Here is a 17,455-nt window from a genome sequence, read left to right as displayed (position 1 = left end):
TTACTTATTGGCTGCTTGATAATATAAATCCTCTGAGGGAGAGAGAGGGGGAGACATGCAGGGGTGTCAGGCCCTTTGTGTCTGTGTGTGTGAAAAATGACAGTTGGGATTTGAATTTCTGAAAATTCCGCAATGTTAAGTCAATGGGACTTTTTTGGCCGCTTTTTCGTCCGCTGTGCGAACATCGTACACCCGATCGCTTAGAAAAGATATAGCACACCTCTCCTCAATGGGCCGGTCGATTTGACACCTCACTCAGGGGTCTGTGACAAACGGTGCGGGGCGAGTTTCGCGCCAAACTTTGTCCAGAATAAAAAGAAAAATAATAATAATAAGTATGAGCAATAACAATACTGTTGCCTTGCTAAAGCAAGCACCAGTAACTAGAACGTACATTTCCAGAAGAAAATGTGAATGGTGCTTGCAGTGGCAAAAAACACGACCCGGTTGCTAGAGTGTGGTACATGATTGCATACGAGCAAACAACCATGTCTGTACGATGTTCTGTTGCTGAGATATGGCTTATTCATGTTGTTCAGGTGGTTGCTAAGGTGTTCTGGGTGGTTTCTAGGGTGTTGCTAGGTGGTTGCTAGGGTGTTCTGGGTGGTTGCTAGGGTGTTATGGGTGGTTGCTAGGGAGTTCTTAGGAATTTTGGGTGGTTGCTATGGAGTTCTAGGGTATTTTGGGTGGTTGCTAGAGTGTTATGTGTGGTTGCTATAGTGTTGCTAGGGAGTTCTGAGGTATTTTGGGTGGTTGCTAGGGTGTTATGGGTGGTTGCTAGGGTGTTTTGGGTGGTTGCTATGGTGTTGCTAGGGAGTTATGAGGTATTTTGGGTGGTTGCTATGGTGTTGCTAGGGAGTTCTAAGGTATTTTGGGTGGTTGCTATGGTGTTATGGGTGGTTCCTAGGGTGTTTTAAGGTGTTTTGGGTGGTTGCTATGGTGTTGCTAGGGAGTTCTAGGGTATTTTGGGTGGTTGCTAGGGTGTTGCTAGGGAGTTCTAAGGTATTTTGAGTGGTTGTGTTATTAAACGAGTGCATTATAATGAGTGCACGAGGCCTGCGGCCTCGTGCCTATAGCCTATGGTTGCTAGGGTGCTGTAACTGGTTGCTATGGTGTTACTAGGTGGTTGGTAGTTTTCACAGATGGTTACTATGGGGTTAGGGCTAAGGTTAGGCACTCGGCCGCAGAGTATTTAAAATCTCTATTAAACGAGTGCATTATAATGAGTGCACGAGGCCTGCGGCCTCGTGCCTATAGCCTATGGTTGCTAGGGTGCTGTAACTGGTTGCTATGGTGTGGCTATGAAGATTTTAGGCCATTACTTATTGGCTGCTTGATAATATAAATCCTCTGAGGGAGAGAGAGGGGGAGACATGCAGGGGTGTCAGGCCCTTTGTGTCTGTGTGTGTGAAAAATGACAGTTGGGATTTGAATTTCTGAAAATTCCGCAATGTTAAGTCAATGGGACTTTTTTGGCCGCTTTTTCGTCCGCTGTGCGAACATCGTACACCCGATCGCTTAGAAAAGATATAGCACACCTCTCCTCAATGGGCCGGTCGATTTGACACCTCACTCAGGGGTCTGTGACAAACGGTGCGGGGCGAGTTTCGCGCCAAACTTTGTCCAGAATAAAAAGAAAAATAATAATAACTAGAACGTACATTTCCAGAAGAAAATGTGAATGGTGCTTGCAGTGGCAAAAAACACGACCCGGTTGCTAGGGTGTTCTGGGTGGTTGCTAGGCGGTTGCTAGGGTGTTTTGGTTGGTTGCTAGGTGGTTGCTAGGGTGTTCTGGGTGGTTGCTAGGTGGTTGCTAGGTGGTTGCTAGGCGGTTGCTAGGGTGTTCTGGGTGGTTGTTAGGCGGTTGCTAGGGTGTTCTGGGTGGTTGCTAGGCGGTTGCTAGGGTGTTCTGGGTGGTTGCTAGGCAGTTGCTAGGCGGTTGCTAGGGTGTTCTGGGTGGTTGCTAGGCGGTTGCTAGGTGGTTGCTAGGCGGTTGCTAGGGTGTTCTGGGTGGTTGCTAGGCGGTTGCTAGGTGGTTGCTAGGTTGTTTTGGGTGGTTGCTAGGCGGTTGCTAGGGTGTTCTGGGTGGTTGCTAGGCGGTTGCTAGGGTGTTCTGGGTGGTCGCTAGGCGGTTGCTAGGCAGTTGCTAGGGTGTTCTGTGTGGTTACTAGGGCGTTGCTAGGCAGTTGCCAGGGTATTTTTGTGGTTGCTAGGGCGTTGCTACGCAGTTGCTAGGGTATTCTGGGTAGTTGCTATGTTGTTACTAGGTGGTTGGTAGTTGTCACAGATGGTTACTATGGTGTTTGTAGCATTTTCTTGGCATGATTTAGCACTTAGCTAATCAAAATTAGCATGTAGCTATTCACTGCTAGCATGTGTAGCATGTAGCAAGTCCTGTTTGCTAGCATGAGTCAAAAGAGCCAACCCCCATCTCTATACGATGTTCTGATGCAGAGATATACGCCTTGCAAAACGGTTGCTAGGGTAATCTGTTTGGTTGCTAGGGAGTGTCTTGGCATTTGCCAATCATGAAGCTCCAAAGTCAGTGTGAATGTATAAACCAACCCCCATCTCTATACGATGTTTTGATGCAGAGATATAGGTCTTGCAAAATGGTTGCTAGGGTACTCTCTTTTGTTGCTAGGGAGTGGCTTGGCAGCTGCCAATCATGAAACTCCAAAGGCTGCTTGTCAGTATGAATGATATAAACCAACTCCCACATCTCTGTGACATTCAGAATGGAAGATATCCCTCTTTGGATTTTGGTTGCTAAGGTGCTCGACAATGGTTGCTAGGGAGGGGCTAGGATGTGTTGAGGTGATTGGGGATTGGCTGTTTGCTGCCCCGAGTCAAACGAGCCCACCCTCATGTTTCTATGACACTTATATCCTGAGATATCCCTTTGATGTCTTTCAATGGAAGTCTATGGAGCTTGTTGCTAAGGAGCTCTAAATGGTTGCTAGGGCGTCGCTTGAAAGCTTCACAATGATCCTGAGAGACTGATTGGTCGTCTGAGTAAAATGAGCCCGCCCCCTTGTCTCTATGACACTGTGATCCAGAGTTATGTTCAATACAAATGCGGTTTCTATGGTGTAGGACAGCCCATTTCATGGGCTGTCCTACACCATAGTACTTCATTGGGGCAACTTTGAGCCCCTCCTGCCCCCCAGGGGTGCAACTTTTACCCCATTGTGTGCTATATTGTTACAGAGCCTACCAGCCTCTTCAAATGTGATCCAGAGTTATGTTTAATAGAATATCGCTTACTATGGTGTAGGACAGCCCATTTCATGGGCTGTCCTACACCATAGTACTTCATTGGGGCAACTTTGGGCCCCTCCTGCCCCCCAGGGGTGCAACTTTTACCCCATTGTGTGTTATGTTCTTACAGAGCCTGCCAGTCTCTTTAAATGTGCCAAATTACACGTTTCTGCGACATCCTTGCTCTGAGCTATGAGTCTGTGAATTTTGGTTGCTAAGGTGCTCGACAATGGTTGCTAGGGAGGGGCTAGGAAGTGTTGATGTGATTCATGATTGGCTGTTTGCTGCCCCGAGTCAAACGAGACCACCCTCATGTTTCTATGACTCTTCTATCCAGAGATATCCATTTGATCTCTTTCAATGGAAGTCTATGGAACTTGTTGCTAAGGTGCTCTAAATGGTTGCTAGGGGCGTGGCCTGATAGCTTCACAATGATCCGGAGAGACTGATTGGTCGTCTGAGTAAAATGAGCCCGCCCCCTTGTCTCTATGACACTGTGATCCAGAGTTATGTTCAATACAAAATCGCTTACTCTCTCTCTCTCTCCATTTCATGGGACGTCCTACACCATGTTAAGTCAATAGGAAAAGTTTGGGCCGCTCCTGCCCCCCAGGGGTGCAACTTTTACCCCATTGTGAGGTATGTTCTTACAGAGCCTGCCAGCCTCTCCAAATGTGGTAAATTTCACATTTCTACGAAATCCCAACTCTGAGCTATGACTCGTCAAAGTTTGACGTAATGTTAAGTCTATGCGTTTTTTCGTCGACTTTTTCGCCCCTGGGGCGACCACCGCACCCCCGATCGCTTATAAAAGTCATAGCACACCATTCCCGAATAGGCCGCACGATTTGACACCTCATTCATGGGTCTGTGACAAAAGCTGCGGGAGGAGTAGCGCGTCAAAAAAGCGGCGGAATAAAAAGAATAAAAAGAATAATAAGTATGACGGATAACAATAATGATGCCTTGCTAAAGCAAGCACCATTAACTAGAACGTACATTTCCAGAAGAAAATGTGAATGGTGCTTGCAGTGGCAAAACTCACCACTCGGTTGCTAGAGTGTGGTACATGATTGCATACGAGCCAACAACCATGTCTGTACGATGTTCTGCTGCTGAGGTATGGCTTATTCATGTTTTGGGTTGGTTGCTAGGGTGTTCTGGGTGGTTACTAGGGTGTTTTGGGTGGTTGCTAGGCAGTTGCTAGGGTGTTCTAGGTGGTTACTAGGCAGTTGCTAGGGTGTTCTGGGTGGTTGCTAGGGTGTTCTGGGTGGTTGCTAGGCGGTTGCTAGGGAGTTCTGAGGTATTTTGGGTGGTTGCTAGGGTGTTGCTAGGGAGTTCTAAGGTATTTTGGGTGGTTGCTATGGTGTTACTAGGGAGTTCTGAGGTATTTTGGGTGGTTGCTAGGGAGTTATGAGGTATTTTGGGTGGTTGCTATGGTGTTGCTAGGGAGTTCTAAGGTATTTTGGGTGGTTGTTAGGGTGTTATGGGTGGTTGCTAGGGTGTTCTAAGGTGTTTTGGGTGGTTGCTATGGTGTTGCTAGGGAGTTCTAAGGTATTTTGGGTGGTTGCTAGGGTGTTGCTAGGGAGTTCTAAGGTATTTTGAGTGGTTGTGTTATTAAACGAGTGCATTATAATGAGTGCACGAGGCCTGCGGCCTCGTGCCTATAGCCTATGGTTGCTAGGGTGCTGTAACTGGTTGCTATGGTGTGGCTATGAAGATTTTAGGCCATTACTTATTGGCTGCTGGATAATATAAATCCTCTGAGGGAGAGAGAGGGGGAGACATGCAGGGGTGTCAGGCCCTTTGTGTCTGTGTGTGTGAAAAATGACAGTTGGGATTTGAATTTCTGAAAATTCCGCAATGTTAAGTCAATGGGACTTTTTTGGCCGCTTTTTCGTCCGCTGTGCGAACATCGTACACCCGATCGCTTAGAAAAGATATAGCACACCTCTCCTCAATGGGCCGGTCGATTTGACACCTCACTCAGGGGTCTGTGACAAACGGTGCGGGGCGAGTTTCGCGCCAAAAAAGCGGCAGAATAATAAGAATAAGAATAAAAATAAGTATGAGCAATAACACTAATGTTGCTTTGCCTATAGGCAAGCACCATTAATAAGTATGAGCAATAACAATACTGTTGCCTTGCTAAAGCAAGCACCAGTAATAAGTATGCAAGATAACACTAATGTTGCTTTGCCTATAGGCAAGCACCATTAATTAAATGACAATTGTGCTTTAAATTTCCATATTGGATATAGTGCTGCAGTGAACAAAGAAAAAAATATTGAAAAATATTGCAAAAAAATCCTCTTGTTTGTGAAATTCTATGTCAAATTTTATTCAGAGGTCCCAGGTTTGCACCGGATGCTGTTGCCATCAGTCTGTTTCTGATAAACCAGCGGGCGATTGATTTAGATTTAACAGAGGCAAGAAGGGTTTTAAATATGACTTGTGGTTTTATCTGCTAGGTCAAAGGTTTTACATAGATTGACACTCTGCAAAAACACACCGATGAATCCAGTTACTAACAGCACTGGTTACACGATTTACCATTAATCAGAGCCTAAAGTAGTGTGCTTTTTTAACTGTTGCTGATGTTATGGGATATCATAAACATTATAAACTATTACTCTGCTCTTATTTTTAAAACAGGGAAGCATTAGCTCTGCTTATAATAAGGTTCAATATGGAATCAACACTACTTTCACTGGAGAGTTGTGCATCATTTTTCTGATGACACAATTGTGGAAGATTCAAATGGATTTGTTATATTGACAACAAATAACTTGTCACCCTAAAAATGCAAAGCACTGAAAAATAAACTTCCCTTTGGCACATATCAATTGGAGGTCTACAACAACAACAAGCAACAACATATATATAATGATGACAACAACGGCAGCAATAATAATAATTATTATTATTAAAATGTATTTGTTTTAATATATTGACAACAGATCATTAAAGTACAAGTTCTGTATTTTACACGTAAAGCCCTGTTTTCAGATTGTTTCTGATGAAATAGAACGGTTAAGATTGAAATTTGGACACATGTTGCTGGCCCGAGAATTTCCGTTTCTGTGGTAGCACCCTACCCACAGAAGTGTTTTTTTTTTGTGTGTGTGTGTGAGCATGTCACGGTGTGGTAGTGGAAAGGAGAGCGAGGACTCAAATGCGGAGTGAAATGAAGATTTAATAAAGATAAAACATAAAACAAACCAACAAAGGAAATCAGAAACTAAATCCAACACGGACAGGGCAGGACAGGCACAGACACACGTAACATGTACAACGAACCAGCACAGGACAGCAAACACAGGAAGACTAAATAGGGAGGCAAACAAGGAGGGTAACGAGCAGGACAGGTGGGACAACTAAACCAATAATCAGATAACAAGGGGGAGGGACCAGACAATGACAAGAGCACATGGCCCCAAAATAACAAAACACCCATGTGCATCACCAGACAGGACAGACATGTGACATTACCCCCTCCCTACGGAGCGGCTACCAGACGCTCCATAAGACCAGGGCGGGACGGGAGGGACAGACCAGGGCGGGACGGGAGGGACAGACCAGGGCGGGACGGGAGGGACAGACCAGGGCGGGACGGGAGGGACAGGCGAAGCGGACAGTTCATCGGGCGGCCAGGGCGAAGCGGACAGTTCATCGGGCGGCCAGGGCGGTGAAGACCCCTCGGGCGGCCAGGGCGGTGAAGACCCCTCGGGCGGCCAGGGCGGTGAAGACCCCTCGGGCGGCCAGGGCGGTGAAGACCCCTCGGGCGGCCAGGGCGAAGACGACAGTCCATCTGGCGGCCAGGGCGGAGATGACAGTCCATCTGGCGGCCAGGGCGGAGACGAACAGGGTGAAGACGACCACTCGGGCAGCCATGGCGGTGAAGACCCAAGCGGAACAGGAATAGACCCTTGCTCAGGAACAGTCACAGACACCACCGGCTCAGGAACTGCAACAGCAACAGACACCACCGGCTCAGGAACAACAACAGCAACCGGCTCAGGAACAGCAAAAGACACCGGCTCAGGAACAGCAACAGACACCACCGGCTCAGGAACTGCAACAGACACCACCGGCTCAGGAACAGGAACAGCAACAGACACCACCGGCTCAGGAACAACAACAGCAACCGGCTCAGGAACAGCAAAAGACACCGGCTCAGGAACAGCAACAGACACCACCGGCTCAGGAACTGCAACAGACACCACCGGCTCAGGAACTGCAACAGCAACAGACACCACCGGCTCAGGAACAACAACAGCAACCGGCTCAGGAACTGCAACAGACACCACCGGCTCAGGAACTGCAACAGACACCACCGGCTCAGGAACTGCAACAGCAACAGACACCACCGGCTCAGGAACAACAACAGCAACCGGCTCAGGAACAGCAAAAGACACCGGCTCAGGAACAGCAACAGACACCACCGGCTCAGGAACAACAACAGCAACCGGCTCAGGAACAGCAACAGGCACCACCGGCTCAGGAACTGCAACAGACACCACCGGCTCAGGAACTGCAACAGACACCACCGGCTCAGGAACAACAACAGCAACCGGCTCAGGAACAGCAACAGGCACCACCGGCTCAGGAACTGCAACAGGCACCACCGGCTCAGGAACTGCAACAGGCACCACCGGCTCAGGAACCGCAACAGGCACCACCGGCTCAGGAACCGCAACAGGCACCACCGGCTCAGGAACCGCAACAGGCACCACCGGCTCAGGAACCGCAACAGGCACCACCGGCTCAGGAACCAGGGCGAGCAACTGGGACGGTCCCGGCAGGGCGAGCAGCTCGGGCGGGGCCGGCAAGGCGAGCAGCTCGGGCGGGGCCGGCAGGGCGAGCAGCTCGGGCGGGGCCGGCAGGGAGAGCAGCTCGGGCGGGGCCGGCAGGGCGAGCAGCTCGGGCGGGGCCGGCAGGGCGAGCAGCTCGGGCGGGGCTGGCAGGGATGGCAGTTACCTCCGGGCTGGTCTCTGGGTTAGAACCCACCAGACGACCCGATGAAGAGGTTCCTCTCCTTCTCCTCCTCCGTCTCCGGACCACCAAAATCGGAACAGCAGACACTGGCTCCGACTCAGGAACAGCAGACACTGGCTCCGACTCAGGAACAGCAGACACTGGCTCCGACTCAGGAACAGCAGACACTGGCTCCGACTCAGGAACAGCAGACACTGGCTCCGACTCAGGAACAGCAGACACTGGCTCCGACTCAGGAACAGCAGACACTGAAGGACTGAAGGGCGTCTCCAGGATCCGAGCTAAACGCTCTAAATAACCGATCAGTGCCCCCCCGGCCATGAGAATGGGCATCTCCCGATCTGTCTCCGACAGGGCAGACGTGGGTTGAACCCTCTCTGGCTGGGCAGACGTGACCTGAACAGTCTCTGACTGGGCAGACGGGACGTGAACGGTCTCTGACTGGGCAGACGGAACGTGCATGGCCTCTGACTGGGCAGACGGAACGTGCATGGTCTCTGACTGGGCAGACGGGACGCAGATGACCTCTGACTGGGCAGACGGGACATGAACGGTCTCTGACTGGGCGGACGTACGTTCTCCCCTTCTCCGCCCACGATGGCGAGATGGTGGCTCTGATCCGTCCCTCACCAGTCCAGGGACGAAGGGGGGCCAAGGTGGAGAGTGGTGTTGGCCTTGTTCTCGACCACCTCCTCCTCCTCCTCTGTGACCTCCCCGGGTCCCACGAAAAATAACCAGACGGGTCCCCTCAAAACAATCCCTCCTCTCCCGCTCGATGGCTGGGGAAGAGAAGTTGGAACTCATACTGCTGGATCTAGGCTTGACGGAGTCCTTCTGTCACGAACACACACAGGAAAAGGTAGATCCAAGCGCAGTATTTATTTGGGGAAATCCGTACTCACAAACAGTCCAGGCAGGGGTCAAAACCAAAAGATCAATCCAAACATAAAACAAGAACAGACAAGAAACCAGGACTCCGAAGTGGCGTGATAATAGATAAGGACTCCGTGACACATACTAAAACAGACAGGGTATATATACACAGGGAATAGACAATGATAATGGGGAAATGGCTGAGTGCAATGATCAGTGATAAGGAACCAGCCGAGTGCAATGAGAAGACAAGAATCGTGGGAAATGTAGTTCAATAGTGTGATGGACACCGTGGGGAAGGAGGACATCTAGTGGTGACCCAAGGAACATAAACCAGACACTGTGACAGAGCATATCAGACACTCCTGACCACTCGGAGAGGTTCACGTCTTTGTAAACGAAAGTTTATATATTTATTTTATATAAAATAATGTTCATAATCTTTTATAAACTTAAACCTATATAACTTTTTTTTTGGATTTACTTGTTATTGGTAATAATAATCTGCCAAGGGTCTTCTTTAAAATGAGACCAAACTTAAGTCTGTGCTCCCAAGCTTCACATTTTTATGAGCGTTTTTTGACAAGGACATTTTTGTCCACTATGTACATGTGTAACTTTTTTTTTATTGATGCTCAAGGGTTAAATATTTACTAAGTGCTAGTAACTGTAATGTAAGAACTGGGTGTACATGTTGGTTGACATTTCATTAACCACAAGGCTACAGCTACCAACAAAACTTTAACGAGTTAGCAATGCGTCATTGTGTGGGGAGGATACTGTTGTTCCCATCAGCAACTGGGTTTTCAATATCAACCTCTTACTATAAATTAGCAACTATTTGTAGGGTTGAAAATAATCAAAGAAGTTTGAAAATAAACAGACACTTGCTTTACTGTTTTCAACCCCCTCTTTCTAACCACAATGGCTTTCTCTTTCTCTCTCTCTCTTCTAGTGTTTTTTTAAGATATTGTCATATCCTTTCAATAACAAATGGTGTGCTAACTAGTTTTGCTTTGGTATTAACATTAATGTGCTACCTATTGCAATACAATATTGTCACACTATAGCAACGCTCTCCAACATATTTTGCTATTGTAACTGCGCCTATTTCCATCATTAGTAAAGTGGGTGTTACTTAGACAAGAAATTTTAAATAGCTGATAATGTTTTAGTCATTCTGCAGTCCTGCAACCCATGTAGGAAAACCACCCTTAAAACACATTATTGCCGGGCTGTTTTTTGAGAAAAAGCTTGGTTTGTTGCAGCCCCACCTCAAGAAGATTTGTTAAAGACTGCTTACAGGATGTTGGTTGACCACATGCCAGATCAGGAGGCTGGGCTGAATGTGACTTAGACAGAAAATGACTTCCCACCTTTAAAGTATGCTGTAGAAGACATTGCATTTGTGCTGTAAATGTGCTGTAAGTGCACATTCAGCTGCAGTACACTTCAGTCCAACATTGTTGGCCCAAGTATCATATTCTTAAACCGTTCCTCAAGTCTTTATCCTCTGTCTGTTGTTGATGCGTACACATTTTAGAGAGACCTATTTAGGTTCCTCTTTTTCAAACTAAAAATGTTTAATTGCTAGAAGTGTTTGTTGTGATACTTGTTTGTGATTTTTGTGTAAAACTGTTTTGAATGCATGCCATAATCCAGCATGGTTATGGAGGAAAAAAGGAAGTTCAGAAAAAACTGCATTCATCAATATTTTTTGAACAATAGCGCAAACCACACCCACAATACTTAAAACAGAAACCAGAACAATAACAGACCTTCACAACTGGTAAGTATTAATAATTAAAACATATAATATAATATTAAATTGGCCATGGGTGCATTCTAGAGGTTAAAAATGCCTTCATGTCAAATGAAAAGGTTTTCATGATTGTACATAATCATCTACAACTCGATTTTGTTATATACTGCAGGCTCACTATCTGCCTCTCAGACAACACACAACACTTGGATATGCACACACTTGCAAGGTTCACTGAACATTGTTTTATTACAGGTAAAAAGGGAAATAGGTTATTCAAAATATCAAACATGTGATAAGCGTTATAGGTGAAATGGAAGTAGACAGGACGTCATGATTTCCTGTCAGGTTTCCATCAAAAGTGGTTATAACAGGAAGCTTTTCTAGTTGCAGAGAGTCACGCAAGATCTGTGTTCACTGAGGCTTTACTTTGACAGCAGCTGCAAATGGAAACATTTAAAATCATCCTTTTGACAGGTAAGGTACCTACATTAATATTATTTATATTTGAAAACAATACAACTAGGAAATCACTATACTGTAACCTAGCATTTCTCTGAATCTATTTTAAATTATAGTGGCAGTCTATGTGCAAGTAATGTCTCAAGAGAGCACTGGAGGTAAGATATATATATATATATATACACAATACATTGTTTATGGTTTGTCATATTATCTTTTAAGGACTATGTTTTTTAACTGTTTTATTTTTTAGTTACACAACTGTATTAAAAAGTGTTGGTATTTAGCCACTCTAACCTAAGGATTATTCATCCGCTAGACCCTCCGATTCAGATTCCCAAGCCCAACATTTCTCAGAATCCAACTCACAAGGTGTACAGCACAGAGACAGTCATTCTGCACTGTAAGGTCCCTAAAGGAGCATCTGAGTTACAATACGACTGGTACAGGGACTCCGCTAAACTCGAACCTGACCATCAGTCCAGCATCAATGTGAGAGATGGTGGAATTTATGAATGCATGGCAAAAAATGGATCTTCTGAGTCTGAAAAAAGTGATAGTTACACTGTAACTCTACAAGGTGAATGGATATCATAAAATTATATATATATTGAGTAATTGTATTTTGGTTACACTTTATTTCGATGGTTCACTTTAGACATTCTATTAGTTAGTACTAGTAGTATCTATAAGTAACTTTGCAACTGCATGTCAACTAGCAGTCATTATTAGGTTAGTGTTGTGTTTTAGAGTTTGGGTTAGTAGAATAAGTTTAGTTTGTTTTTGTCTCTTCCTTTAGCTCTGCCTGAAGCACAAGTCCAGTCAGACTGGACAGAAGCGTTTCCTGGTGAAAAAGTGTCTTTGCAGTGTGTGATTCCTGAATCCGAAAACTGGACCTATATGTGGTTCAGGGGCTCAGAACCAATAGTCTCCAGTGATGAAACAAGCATAAAAGACAACACTCTCACTCTCTCAGTGAAGTCCAGTCATGGAGGGGAGTATACGTGTCAAGCTAAGCTGAAGGACAGGACGGTGAAAACAGCAAAAAGCGAATCATATCCGTTAACAGTTCATGGTAAGTTTTGTCACAAAAAAATCTGTTGGCAATTTAGCTAAAAGCAGCATGTCCTGACTAAATTATATTAAGTTATATTTATAATTATATTATTATACTTAGTTAAATTGTGAAATACCCAAAAAGCAGTTATTGTTTGAAGAGCATTCATTATTACTAATTCTACCCCTGTGATTCTTAGATAAAAAACCAAAACCAGACATCAGAAAAGATCAGTGGTTTGATCCCTTCTACACTGGGGAGAAAGTCCAGCTTGATTGTAACATGGCTGGTGATGGATGGAAGTACGACTGGTATAAAGACTCAGAAACCTTGATCACAGATCCAACGTATATTATCAACTCAGCATCTCCCTCTGACACTGGTGTCTATCAATGCAAAGCAAAGAGAGGAGACTTCTCAGTGGATAGTGAGACTCTACAAGTGCAAGTTCAAGGTGAGTCCATAATGTACCTCTTTATAGTAATTTCATTGTACATTCATTGAGTTTACAATGCCTCAGTAAAGTTCCCAGGAAATGTACGGACTGATTAAATGTAGACCAACTTTGGAAGCGTCCGCCAAATGTGTAAATTAAATGAAATGAGAGAGTCTAGAGAGTTAAATAGGTATGTTAGACTAATTTATTTAATAAAAAAGAAACTGTTAAGCTACATCAAAATTAACTTTGGTGAAAGCATTAGACTTAGTGTTATAGCATTAGGTTCTGTATGAACACATTCAACTAACAGTTTGGTTTGTTTTCGTCTCTTCCTTTAGCTCTGCCTGAAGCACAAGTCCAGTCAGACTGGACAGAAGTGTTTCCTGGTGAAAAAGTGTCTTTGCAGTGTCTGATTCGTGAAACCGAAAACTGGACCTATATGTGGTTCAAGGGCTCAGATAAAATAGACCACAGTGATGAAACAAGCATAAAAGACAACACTCTCACTCTCTCAGTGAAGTCCAGTCATGGAGGGGAGTATACGTGTCAAGCTGAGCTGAAGGACAGGACGGTGAAAACAGCAAAAAGCAAATCATATCCGTTAACAGTTCATGGTAAGTTTTGTCACAGAAAAATCTGTTGACAATTTAGCTAAAAGCAGCATGTCCTGACTAAATTATATTAAGTTATATTTATAATTATATTATTATACTTAGTTAAATTGTGAAATACCCCAAAAGCAGTTATTGTTTGAAGAGCGTTCATTATTACTAATTCTACCCCTGTGATTCTTAGATAACACACCAAAACCAGACATCAGAAAAGATCAGTGGTTTGAGCCCTTCTACACTGGGGAGAAAGTCCAGCTTGATTGTAACATGGCTGGTGATGGATGGAATTACGACTGGTATAAAGACTCAGAAACCTTGATCACAGATCCAACGTATATTATCAACTCAGCATCTCCCTCTGACACTGGTGTCTATCAATGCAAAGCAAAGAGAGGAGACTTCTCAGTGGATAGTGAGACTCTACAAGTGCGAGTTCAAGGTGAGTCCATAATGTACCTCTTTATAGTAATTTCATTGTACATTCATTGAGTTTACAATGCCTCAGTAAAGTTCCCAGGAAATGTACGGACTGATTAAATGTAGACCAACTTTGGAAGCATCCGCCAAATGTGTAAATTAAATGAAATGAGAGAGTCTAGAGAGTTAAATAGGTATGTTAGACTAATTTATTTAATAAAAAAGAAACTGTTAAGCTACACCAAAATTAACTTTGACGCGCATTAGACTTAGTGTTATAGCATTAGGCTCTGTATGAACATATTCAAGTAACAGTTTGGTTTGTTTTCGTCTCTTCCTTTAGCTCTGCCTGAAGCACAAGTCCAGTCAGACTGGATAGAAGCGTTTCCTGGTGAAAAAGTGTCTTTGCAGTGTGTGATTCGTGAAACCGAAAACTGGACCTATATGTGGTTCAAGGGCTCAGATAAAATAGACCACAGTGATGAAACAAGCATAAAAGACAACACTCTCACTCTCTCAGTGAAGTCCAGTCATGGAGGGGAGTATACGTGTCAAGCTAAGCTGAAGGACAGGACGGTGAAAACAGCAAAAAGCGAATCATATCCGTTAACAGTTCATGGTAAGTTTTGTCACAGAAAAATCTGTTGTCAGTTTAGCTAACAGCAGCATGTCCTGACTAAATTCAAATCTGTTACATTGTAAAATACAATCATTTTTACAATGTCTTAATTCAGAACACAGCTCTTTATTTTTGCATTATTCATAACCTCATGATTTGTATATAATGTCAACATATATATATCTTGTATATCTTGCAATTATTGAATATTGAGTTTTGCTGCTGTTTATTGCCAGCCTCAATTTAGGAACTTTCCAAGGGACTTCAATTAAAATGTTAATAAATGCATAAATATACATTTATTTTTTAATCTTTAAATTATTTTATAGTTATAATGGATAATTATAAAATATACTATACATTATATGCTATGTGTAGAAACAATTATGCATTATTTTATAAATACATTTTTATTTTTATAATTCTAAAGGATCAAAGCCAACTGTCGTTTTGAAGCAAGATCCATCATACCAAGAAATCTACACTGGGGAACAAGTCAAACTCACTTGTAGCATAGAACAGAAGACATCAAATTGGGAATATAAGTGGCAAAAAGATTCAGAGCAAGTGAACGGTCACACTTACACCATCTCAAATGCTACACTTGATCATAATAGGGAATACACTTGTACCATAACAAGGAGAGAGATGACATATACAAAATCCACAAAACTGAATATAAGAGGTAAGATTTGTCTGTTTTATACATCAAAGCATAATACAATATGTCAAAAAAAAAGTCAGTTATCTTACATTGTTGTGGTGTTTATCTGTGCAGAGCCGCCTCGACCAAAACTGTCAATAGATTCTCAATGGACAACATTTTACCCAAATGAAAAAGTGACTCTGAAGTGTTCAATTGATGGAGACTCTAGTAAATGGGGCTATGAATGGTTTAAAGATGGACCTCAGCTTTCAGGTGACGAGGACATTTCCTTTATCGGAAACACACTCACAATCCGCTCAGCAAATGCGAGTCATTCAGGACAGTATACCTGCAGAGGAAAACATCTGACGAGAACGCCAGTGACTACAAGACAAGCAGAAGCTTTGAAACTTGATATTCATGGTAAAACTACTTCATATATTCTATGATTAATATGAACAAAATTGACAGTCACCCAAAAGAGTTTAATGAAGAAGCTGTTTATATTTTAAGCTATTTTTCATTTACATTTGCCTGTAATGGACTAATGGTATACAGTGGTTAATGTGAATATTTACGGTTTCCTGTCTACTCTTCTTGACTTTGGCCAGACACTATTAGCAGTATGAGTCAGCTCATTTAGTCATGGATTATTAAGAATAACAAGCATATGCAACCCAAAAAGCAGTTATTGTTTGAAGAGCGTTCATTATAACTAATTCTACCCCTGTGATTTTTAGATAAAACATCAAAACCAGATATCAGAAAAGATCAGTGGTTTGAGCCCTTCTACACTGGGGAGAAAGTCCAGCTCGATTGTAACATGGCTGGTGATGGATGGAAGTATGACTGGTATAAAGACTCAGAAACCTTGATCACAGATCCAACCTATATTATCCACTCGACATCTCCCTCTGACACTGGTGTCTATCACTGCACAGCAAAGAGAGGAGACTTCTCAGTGGATAGTGAGACTCTACAAGTGCAAGTTCAAGGTGAGTCCATAATGTACCTATTTATAGTAATTTCAGTGTACATTCATTGAGTTTACAATGCCTCAGTAAAGTTCCCAGGAAATGTACGTACTGATTAAATGTAGACATGCTTTGGGAGCGTCCGCCAAATGTGTAAATTTAAATGAAATTACATAGAGTCTAGAGAGTTAAATAGGTATGTTAGACTAATTGATTTCATAAAAAAGAAACTGTTAAGCTACACCAAAATTAACTTTGTCCAGTCCAGTAAGCATTAGACTTAGTGCTATAGCTTTATGCTCTGTATGAACACATTCAACTAACAGTTTGGTTTGTTTTTGTCTCTTCCTTTAGCTCTGCCTGAAGCACAAGTCCAGTCAGACTGGACAGAAGCGTTTCCTGGTGAAAAAGTGTCTTTGCAGTGTGTGATCCGTGAAACCGAAAACTGGACCTATATGTGGTTCAAGGGCTCAGATAAAATAGACCACAGTGATGAAACAAGCATAAAAGACAACACTCTCACTCTCTCAGTGAAGTCCAGTCATGGAGGGGAGTATAAGTGTCAAGCTGAGCTGAAGGACAGGACGGTGAAAACAGCAAAAAGTAAATCATATCCGTTAACAGTTCATGGTAAGTTTTGTCACAGAAAAATATGTTGTCAGTTTAGCTAAAAGCAGCATGTCCTGACTAAATTCAAATCTGTTACATTGAAAAATACAGTCATTTCAGAACACAGCTCTTTATTTTTGCATTATTCATAACCTCATAATTTTTATATAATGTCAACATATATATATATATATATATCTTGCAATTATTGAATATTGAGTTTTGCTGCTGTTTATTGACAGCCTCAATTTAGGAACATTTCCAAGGGACTTCAATTAAAATGTTAATAAATACATAAATATACATACATTTTTTTAGTCTTTAACTTATTTTATAGTTATAATAGATAATTATAAAATATACTATACATTATATGCTATGTAAACAATAATGCATTATTTTATAAATACATGTTTATTTTTATAATTCTAAAGGATCAAAGCCAACTGTCGTTTTGAAGCAAGATCCATCATACCAAGAAATCTACACTGGGGAACAAGTCAAACTCACTTGTAGCATAGAACAGAAGACATCAAATTGGGATTATAAGTGGCAAAAAGATTCAGAGCAAGAGAACAGTCACACTTACACTATCTCAAATGCTACACTTGATCATAATGGGAAATACACTTGTACCATAACAAGGAGAGAGATGACATTTACAAAATCCACAAAACTGAATATAAAAGGTAAGATTCGTCTGTTGTATACATCAAAGCATAATAAA

General features: G+C 43.1%; 1 protein-coding gene across 1 annotated transcript in view; it reads left to right on the top strand.

Moving 5' to 3' along the window:
• LOC306985326 (hemicentin-1-like) overlaps positions 1–17,455 on the top strand; it is a 117,907-nt gene that overhangs the window by 86,329 nt on the left and 14,123 nt on the right. Inside the window, exons 10-19 of the mRNA XM_079587454.1 lie at positions 12,156–12,431; positions 12,613–12,867; positions 13,191–13,466; positions 13,648–13,902; positions 14,224–14,499; positions 14,930–15,184; positions 15,278–15,568; positions 15,886–16,140; positions 16,474–16,749; positions 17,163–17,417. Of these exons, the coding sequence (XP_079443580.1) occupies positions 12,156–12,431; positions 12,613–12,867; positions 13,191–13,466; positions 13,648–13,902; positions 14,224–14,499; positions 14,930–15,184; positions 15,278–15,568; positions 15,886–16,140; positions 16,474–16,749; positions 17,163–17,417 (2,670 nt within the window). The remainder of the gene's footprint in view (positions 1–12,155; positions 12,432–12,612; positions 12,868–13,190; positions 13,467–13,647; positions 13,903–14,223; positions 14,500–14,929; positions 15,185–15,277; positions 15,569–15,885; positions 16,141–16,473; positions 16,750–17,162; positions 17,418–17,455) is intronic.

The sequence above is a fragment of the Phoxinus phoxinus genome (genome assembly GCF_949152265.1).
Source record: "Phoxinus phoxinus genome assembly, chromosome: 18".
In the NCBI taxonomy this organism is placed as follows: domain Eukaryota; kingdom Metazoa; phylum Chordata; class Actinopteri; order Cypriniformes; family Leuciscidae; genus Phoxinus; species Phoxinus phoxinus.
This window is presented reverse-complemented; position numbering and strand designations above follow the sequence as displayed.